The 9168-nt window shown below is 46.0% G+C and overlaps 1 protein-coding gene and 1 long non-coding RNA gene across 2 annotated transcripts; both read left to right on the forward strand.

The window, feature by feature from the left end:
• Nucleotides 1-9: 9 nt before the first annotated feature.
• On the forward strand, nt 10-3745 carry LOC135377975 (transcription factor MafA-like). Its single transcript, XM_064610764.1, has one exon. It carries the CDS (start codon nt 41-43, stop codon nt 1169-1171), a length of 1131 nt encoding a protein of 376 aa, XP_064466834.1. The 5' UTR covers nt 10-40; the 3' UTR covers nt 1172-3745.
• Nucleotides 3746-6087: 2342 nt separating this feature from the next.
• LOC135377977 (uncharacterized) lies at nt 6088-7881 on the forward strand. The gene is made up of 3 exons (XR_010418230.1): nt 6088-6193; nt 7128-7305; nt 7690-7881. It is a non-coding gene; the product is annotated as an uncharacterized LOC135377977 (long non-coding RNA).
• The last annotated feature ends 1287 nt before the right edge of the window (nt 7882-9168 follow it).

The raw sequence follows: 9168 nt of genomic DNA on the forward strand, positions 1-9168 counted from the left end.
GCTATTGGCAGAAAGTGCGGCGGCGCGCGCGGTCATAAATATGTGGTTGAAGTCGCTGGGGTCTGAGCGGCGCTCTCCCGAGAGCCAAGTTGGCAGCGCAGCGGTGGAGTTCTCCCGACGGCGGTGCTCGCACTCTATCTTAGAACCAGGGGTCCAGCGCCTGGGCCACCACGCCACGAGCGTGGCACTGTACGCAGGCGAAGTAGCGCCAGGCGACGCCGCGGTGGCCGCCTGGCTCGCTGGCGCACCCCCGGAGCCTCCTTCGTACTTTTCAAATCCTGCCGTTGCCGCACCTGTGGATGCGACCCCGTCGCCTTCTGCATCATCTCTGAGCTCATCTCTCGATGACGACGCTATGGCTGCAGATGAGTACAGCTTCGACTTAGACAACCTCGAGGAGGTAGTAAAACAAGAAATGGGAGTCAAGTACCAGGCTCTGCAGCCCGAGCTGGCATTGCCGGAGCATCTGCAACACCAGCAGCAACATCGTCCACGACCAATGGTAGGAAGTACACCTGGAACACCACCCGACACACCTCCAGGTTCGACGGCATCTCCAGAATTCGGAAACTGTATGCCAGACGACAGCATGATGTGGCTTTCGCAGCAGGGTGTGCGGTACCAGGAGCCGCTCGATCTGCGTCCACAAAATGACCTCGAGTGGATTCAACTTCGCCGCGACTACGAACTGCACCAACAGCAACAAAACCACCATCAACAACAGCGGCCACCGTTGTCCTCCGTGGCCCCACAGCTCCCGGTGCGGGACATCCTAGACGATGAGCAGCTCATCTCCCTGTCTGTGCGCGAACTCAACAAGCGGCTCCACGGGTTCCCCCGCGAAGAAGTGGTTCGGCTCAAGCAGAAGCGGCGGACGCTCAAGAACCGCGGCTACGCGCAGAATTGCCGTACAAAGCGCCTGGCGCAGAGGCACGAGCTCGAGAGCAGGAACCGTATCCTGCAGGCTGAAGTCAGCCGTCTGCGTCAGGAGCTGGAGCGGACCTGCCAAGAGCGGGACTTCTACAAGCAGCAGCTAGGCGCTGCGCAGAGCCGCGTCCGGGCAGCTCAGCTGCAACAACAACACCAGCAACAACAGCAGCAGCAGCAGCAGAGCTCGCTCTCTACCGTAGCTTCCACGAGCAGTCCTGGTTCTCCCGACTTTCTCATGTGACCCCGACGCCAAGCGTGCCAGGACCGTGGACGGACCGCCCGCTGGGGATCGTTCTTGACAAATGACACCCGAACGCACACTAGCCGAACATACACTGCAGGAGGCTCATCGAACTCAACGCTCCCAGCGTGCAAGTACCCCTAAACGCGAAAGGTAAAAGGACTGTGCCAGAATGAAACGGTGACGGGACACAAAAAGTGACCAGAAACGTTTTCAATGACTATCCCAAGCGAATATTTGACTGACAACAGGTGAAGGCCGTCAATCGAACAGCATTCTTGAGAGACAGTCCGGGGAAACTTTCTGGTGAATGGTGTTCTGATGTCTATCGTTTCTCTGTTTTCCTATCTGCGTGAGACACCATCCAAGCTCCCTGTCATCACATTCTCTCTTCGGAAGTATATCCTCGTCTTTCAGCATTGCCGTCTTCGTCATGTTCACTGCTCAAGGCTAAAAGAGGAAGAAAATTCGCCTTTCATATTCATCCCCAAGACCAACAGTAGAGGCCCTGGACAGCGGTGAAACGACAGCCGGGGCACTTGAAAATTTTGGACAATGCTTTACGGTATGGGCAAACAGGTATTGAAGCTTCGGGAATGCTGAACGGTTTTATATTTTGTGCCGGTTTTCTCATGCCAGACCAAGAGCCTATGATCTGAGCGTGATGTATAAGCACGTGCCTACAGAGTACGGCAATCATTACCGTCAGTCCTGGTAGTGACAATGTGCTTATTGTGGGCGCGTGTTTATAACTGCGGATGGATCACAAACTTTCCGTCATTCTGTATGCGAACATGTTGAAACGTTATGGGGGTCATTGTGGATGCAGAGACAGTGAGATGAGAAATTATTTGTTGTACATAGCACGCTGTATATAAAAGTCGCGTTGACGAGTGAATCGTACTAACGTGAAACGCGACCAAGTTCCTTCGGTTGATGGGGAACCATACCTTTCCTAAATGCTTCATTCGCATTCGCAAGTAAGATAATGTCAGTTGTGGTTTTTGGCTTATGAAGGCTTTCAGAGTGTTTTCGATCCCGGTTATAGTTCCTAGGTGGAAAACACTTGCTATCGCCACCACGCATTATGAGGTAATGGTTGCGAGTGCTTATTCATGGAATTGCTCATTTTTCACAACGGAGGCAGTGTATTCTGATACTACGTTCAGATTATAGTTAGCGTGGCATCACAATGGACCAGCAAGTTATGACGTGGTTATGGCTGATAATTAAAATTAGACCCGAAGTTTCACACCCAAATGTACAAAACTCGGAGCAACTAGCAGTTGAGTGAATGGCAGATGGAATCGCGATTCTGATGGTGGTTATACCAGGTGCAAATACGCTCTGAATTTAATGCTATAAGCTATGGCTTTAAGCCGACGTAGCTAGTCTCTTAAGTGATAAATTTGAACAGAGCTTATGCCTGGCAAAATCAAATATACTTCTCTTTGGTCGCCTAGGCAACCAAGAAACATTGTCACTTTTTCATCCCCTCTTCTTGATTTAAGAGCTCTTAAAGGAACCAGTAATAGGATGCCGCTATTTCTATGTACATATTTAGAATTGTTCCTTCTGTTGTGACATAACTTCACGGCACTGTGAAGTCATACCGGTGTGCGGCACAGTCCACTTCAGTCCGTACTTGCAGCTGATGTATGATCCGTTTTGAGGAGCGTTAGTACAAAAATTGTGTCAACTTTAGTTTGTGATAATGTATAGTTTAACTTATTTGTCCTATATAGTGAAAAGACATAAGCCTGACCTCCCTTCGTCGAACCGAGCGGGTGGAACGCATTCACTCACTTAAAGCGATACCGGTTTTAACGAAGTGCAACTTCCGCCACAGTAGAAGATTCGTGATAGAAAAATGATCTCCATGACTATTGCTCTGATAGCATATACTTTCGCGAAAGAAATCGAGACACAATAACAAGTGATTGATAGTGCCATTTTATTCATCAAATAGAATCAACCTCATATGCAGTCTCAAAAAGGAAATAATCGTCATAGGCTTATAGTGTTTATCACCAGTTCTGTTACGTAACGATCAACACCTTACAGACAGCTGTTGCTATTGGTCACCTGACGTCTTCTTCTTTGTAGACCAGAAAATAGTCGTGACGCTATTGTCAAAGCGAATTCTTCATCGTAAGCTGCTATAAATTCCAAGCCGCATATTATTTCCCAATACTGCTAGAGATATGCATGAAGCTACGCGTACTCTATAGTGGGCACATTTGAAATGCCAGTGATAATTTTTTATGCTGTGATAACAATACACATTAATGCATGTAAATCAAGTGTTATATGTTATGGTTTGTTACATGTGTTTGTCAAGTACCGTTTTTTATTAGTTTTAGAGCGTCTAAAATATGATTTCGCCTTTGTTCTTCGTTCCGCGAATAAATTTATCTGCACCAATTTCCACAGAGTGTGGGGCAATCCCAATATTTGTGTTCGTTGCCAATGTCCGGTACGGCGCCTCATGCTGCCATATAAAGTTGTTGATATTCAGGCCGAAGGGACTGTGCCGATGTAAATCAAAAGGCAATAAATGCGTACGTAACCATTTGTTGTTGCCATTGCTGTGAAACTGTGTTACTGAAAAGGAGTTTCGGCTGCATAAAAAGCAGGGATCTCGAAATGAACACAATGTTGCGGTCAACGAACATTCCTCGAGCACACAGCGAGTAATGATAATGCGGATCGTTTAGGTCCACGAAGCGGTGCCTTGAAAGACCAACGAACGAAAGGGCACAGAGAGCGAAAGAGGAAGCCACGCCACACTCTGCTAACAATGCCTCCAGTGGGTTCTCTGTGTAATTTGCCAATTATACCTGCTTCTCAGCACTTCATGTTTACGAACTCCACTAGCTCAGATCCCGATTTCCATGGAATCCTTCATGCCTTGCCACCCGTGATTACCGAATATCCCGTTAAATGCTCGTCTCATGCACTAATATAAAACTTCTAATTCCTGTAACTGTCGGATAATGCGTGTTTTCTTTTTCACATGAAAACAGAACTTCACCACATAGCACGTTGGGCGCCAACCATTGCCAGAAATGATAGGTTTATCGAAGAGAGAAGGGGCGTACGCCTTTGTGTGGCAATTTGGATATATGAAAATTGCCACAAATAGGCGTACGACCCCCTCTGTCTTCCATTCACAAGCGATAACCCTATCTTCCGTGGCAATGGTCGGCGCACAGGGTGCTATGCGGTGAAGTTCTGTGTTTAGATTGCACGACGGTGCTATGCTCCTTATTTTTTAATCGACTACGTAAAATAGATTCTAAATTGAAACTAAAACTTCATTTAGAATAAGTTTAGTTTTCGAAACTATATCTGTTAGCATTTTTTAAAATACAAGAAATTATACACTCCAAAAACAGATGGTGGTGGTGGTGGTGGTGATGATGGAACTGCTTGCCGTAGTCGACCATGCTTAGGCGGGCAACGTCACGACTATCGCTGGGGGTGACCGTGCATCCTGGGCCGACTTCACAGGGAACTGTACCGACATTTGTCTTTAAGCGTCTGAGGAACTGAACTTCACCGCATAACACGGTCTGCGCCAACCATTGCGCCAAACGATACATTTATGTCTTGCGATTTGAGGAGAGTACAGAGCGTGCGCCTTTTTGTGACAATTAACATAACTGCGTAAGTGTCATAAAAGGGCGTACTCTTCCCGTTTTCAAGAAAATGGGGGGGGGGGGAAGAACGATGACATTCGGAATGAAGGTTGGCTAGGAGCGTGCTCCATGGTGAAGTTCTGTTTTTATAGTGTAGTCGAGAATATGAACTATCAAATAATAATCGGCAAGAACTGGCAAATGAAGATTTAGAGGTAGAGCGTCGGAAGCACGGAAAAGCCAATGTAGTCTTCCATTTAAAAACAGAGTATCCAGGATCCATAATATGATGTGTTTTTTAGTTTGTTGCCCTGCAGTCTTAAAACAGCCTTCAGCGTGCTATGTGGTGAAGCTTTGTTTTAAGAGTGTAGTTTTGTCTCGAATTGGTGGCTTCCATGTTTGTGAGAACAACGTTCTCTTCGCCACTTGGTGTCACCTTCTTTACACCTCCTCAAACTGAAGGAAATGTTACCTTCAACACCATTACACCAGCTTGCTTGTCTTTTTTACTCTCTTGGTCGCCTTTGTAGAAATCGGCACCATCGCTCTTATTATAACCGCTGTACTGCATGCAGAGGACCGGGGAGACCTAACTTTTATACACTGCTAAAATAGATGGTGGTGGTGGGTGAAAGGGCTTGTTAAAATAGATAGGTGGTGGTGGTGGTGGTGGTGGTGGTGGTGGTGATAGGGCTTGCCGTTGTCGGCCTCACGTATGTGGGCAACGTCACGACTCACGCCCTGGGGGAATGTGCGTCCTGGGCCGACTTCTAAGGGAACTGCGCCGACATATGTCTGAAAGCGTCTGAGGAAAACCCAGGAAAAACCCCAGACAGCACAGCCGGCACCGGGATTCGAACCCGGGTACCTCCCAGGGTACAAGGCTATTTGCCTAACCTTGTTAAAATAGAGGTGGTGGTGGTGGTGATGGTGAAAGGTAAAATAGAACTTCACCACATAGCACGCTCCTAGCCAACCATAATTTCGAATGATATTATTCTGTATCATGATTCATTCAAAACAGGGGGAGGAGCCTATCTTGGACATGCATAATGTGCCCCTGATAGGCGCCTCCTCTCATTTTCAGCAAATAAGAACACAGAATAATATCATTCGGAATGGTGGTTGGCTAGGAGCGTTTTATGTGGTGAAGTTCCGTTTTAACAGCGTAGGTCTAGCCACCTTGTAAACGCACTGATGATTCGGCACACGTTGACTGCTTTTAGGCGGCCAAGGTTTTCAGTCTAAAAACGACAAGCAAATGACGATGAAGAAAGAGTCTGTGCACGGTGCCGCGTGCTCGAGGCCGACAACGGCACATCTCAAGTCACATTTCGGCGATATTTTTCTGGGATCATTTATGTAAAGGGCTACCCAATGAGTAAGTCGTAAGCTAATTATGAGACATTTGTTTGAGAATACAGTTACGTGTTCAATGCAGGAGGTCGCGTGCTCTTGGGAACGTGGCTCTATATTTTAGTTAATGCGTTATATGAGCCATGCGATACTGTGCAGCACCATATGCCATTGGTTTCACGCTTTCCCACGTTGCGGGTCACTCAAAGCGTAATGATATAGTAATGTCGGACCGTTGCGTTATTAACTTACTATACGTCTTTGGAGAACAGCTTCCGTTCACAAAGCAATAAAGAGGAGATTTGAACTGTGTTCTTTTCAAACTGCTAGAAAAAATGTTCCCCGTATTTTGGAAGAGTGATGCGAGAACAGCCAGCGCTTCTATCTAAGTGAGTGAACCAAAGACTCGAAACGCTCGAACGAAAATGCTCGTCGATTCAAGAACTAGAGCACATTCCTTTAAGAGTTCAGGTTTTGTATTTTCGTTAAATTCAACTTGTTAATAATACATAGTTTCTCAGCAGACACCCGCTGCATAGAGGAAAACGACGGGATTCGCATACAGCAAGTCACTTACGTAACAAATTTAATTGATATCACTTGTAAATACTGTTTTTCAAAATATGCCATATATATAGTCTATTTCTTCTATTCCAAAGAGCATCAAAATTTGCCGGCATTCAACTTTCTTGACGTCAGCTTTAATGACATCCCTACTGCTGACCTTAGGTCTTGAAAATGAATTCCATTCAGGATCCTTTCTTGCACCCATGGGTCAAAATATAGACGTAAAGTTGTTTCTGGAAATATTTTTCTTATTCCAGATAACATATCAAGAAAATAACTGTGGAAGTGCGTTGTGTCGTGCATTAGATGTCTCGCATCTCATTATTTTGTAAAAAATTTGTCGATAGATGCAGTTCATTATGTCGCTTGATTCACATCATGATCATTTACAGCGACGCAACAACGAGATGAATAGAAGAGACTCATCTGACCAGACGTGCGTCACGTGCATATCCCTGTCCATGTAATCCTTCAAGATTAGGACGCAGAAAGCGTGCCACTTGGCGGTAGCTTTCTATGTGAGGACAGCTGTTTACTGCCGAAGTGGAATTTCATGCTCGCGGTTTCACTGTAAGCATAATCTCTACTAAGAGTAAACGCGATTACGGTATTAACTTCTGCCAGTTATGTCTAATAATAGATTAATTAGAATAATTATTGAACAACAGTTCATAGAACAGTGTGTGAGGCGCGAGTCTGCGGTCCCGAAAAAGACCGTTGAAACTTCCAGAAGGCCCACAGCCCTAGAACTTCTCAAATACAATAATAATCCACCAGTATTGTTATTGGATGCAGAAATATACCACATTGTAAATCGACCATAGTGGCGTCCGTTCCCCAAAGGCTTCCACAAAATTTTGGATTTTTCCAATCGCCTGAATATTTCTAGTATAGCTTTCTTGCAGCCGCAAAAAATGCAAGCACGAAAATTCCATAATTGTTTCTCCCTTGTAGAGTGACTCATTGGTCCGGCACAGTCCTATACTATCCTACCTGGACTGCGTGAAACGGAATGTCTCGACTAAAACCTGTTGCGCGCCGTCAAGTCGGCGCTCCCTGAACCTGGTGCCTTGGGATGCTGCAATTTCTGAACTGCACAGAGCTCGTCCCCCGTCAAATACATAAATAAAGCGACCTCCGCAAAAGCGCTACGACGAATACGACAATAGAGACAAAACGTAGTGCGTGACGCGCAACGAGTCTGGAATAAGATCGCTCCTGGCCTTCCCTTTGTTGTAAAAGGGAGATATGAATCGTTGTGAGCACGGAAACGAAGTGACGTTACTTTCCTTCTCCGATCTTCGTATGGTCTTCACGCGATATACACAATCAACATCTATTATCGGTGACGTTTACAGGAGATAATGCAGAGACCTCGCTGTCCGTCTGGTGGCGATCAAACTGAGCGAGGAGTTCTTATCAAAGTGGGACGTCCTGACGCGCTGTAAGAGTGACGCATGTAGTATGACGCTATTATTGGGTCATAGTGTTCATCACCAAGAGAGCACCTCAAGATCTCTTTTCTGAAGCGAGACAGGAAAGAGTAGGGAACGAAACAGCAGAAGAAAACTTTAGTGAATGCAAAAGAACCGTTCTCATTTCATTCGGCGATAGCAGACTATGAGTTGGGGAATGCTGAGTAGCTGAATTCTACTGTTCCCATATTGCGGCTCTGTGTAGCTGACGGTAAATAGTGAAAAAGCAGAGGGGTAGAATGAGACTCACTGGTCAAAACTCAGTTAGTACTTCACTAGAGGGCAAGCAAAGGCACGGAAATGGGAGACATACATGATATGGGTGTTTGCCGTCCTTGTGCTCTAGCAGGTTCCCCCTGCTATGCTTCTCCTGTGTAGAGAAATGTCAAAACACCGCTTCGTATGTAGTCTGCAACTATTACAATTACTTTCGTATTACGGCAATCCTAAGTTTCGTTTTTTCTCCAGTTCTTGGCTATTCTTCCAAAGTATTGCAGATCATCGTAATTTGGGAGGACCAAAGAGGCTCGTCACTGTCAACACATTGCGAGTAGCCTATTCAGCCATTTCCATCAGTTATCGGCGTACCAATGTCGCTTTGAAATTAACTCTAGAAGGCATGTTTATTCGTCGGGAAACAACAGGCGCGAAAATTATGCCTCAAAATTGCTAAACGGATAAATGTCGCGGTCCACCAGAGGTGAACTGTACCAAAACCATCTTCGCCCAATTTTCACATGACTTTTACGTCAAGATTATTCTCTTTTGTCAGAATAAAGCACTGCGCTCTACATTGATTGGTTCCTTGCGTAGTGGTATTTTTAAAATAATGAAGCGCTGCTTTGAGGGTATGCTGCTACACCCTCTCAGACGACCATTCATGCCCAAAAAGCAATGGGGCAGTATACCGCCACAACGGCGATGAATCACCCATCCCATCGTCATCTAACGTATACGC

This window comes from Ornithodoros turicata, chromosome 1 (assembly GCF_037126465.1).
Source record: "Ornithodoros turicata isolate Travis chromosome 1, ASM3712646v1, whole genome shotgun sequence".
NCBI lineage: Eukaryota > Metazoa > Arthropoda > Arachnida > Ixodida > Argasidae > Ornithodoros > Ornithodoros turicata.

Coding starts and splice junctions, on each gene's coding strand:
- LOC135377975 (XM_064610764.1), top strand. CDS start 41: ATGTGGTTGAAGTCGCTGGGGTCTGAGCGGCGCTCTCCCGAGAGCCAA.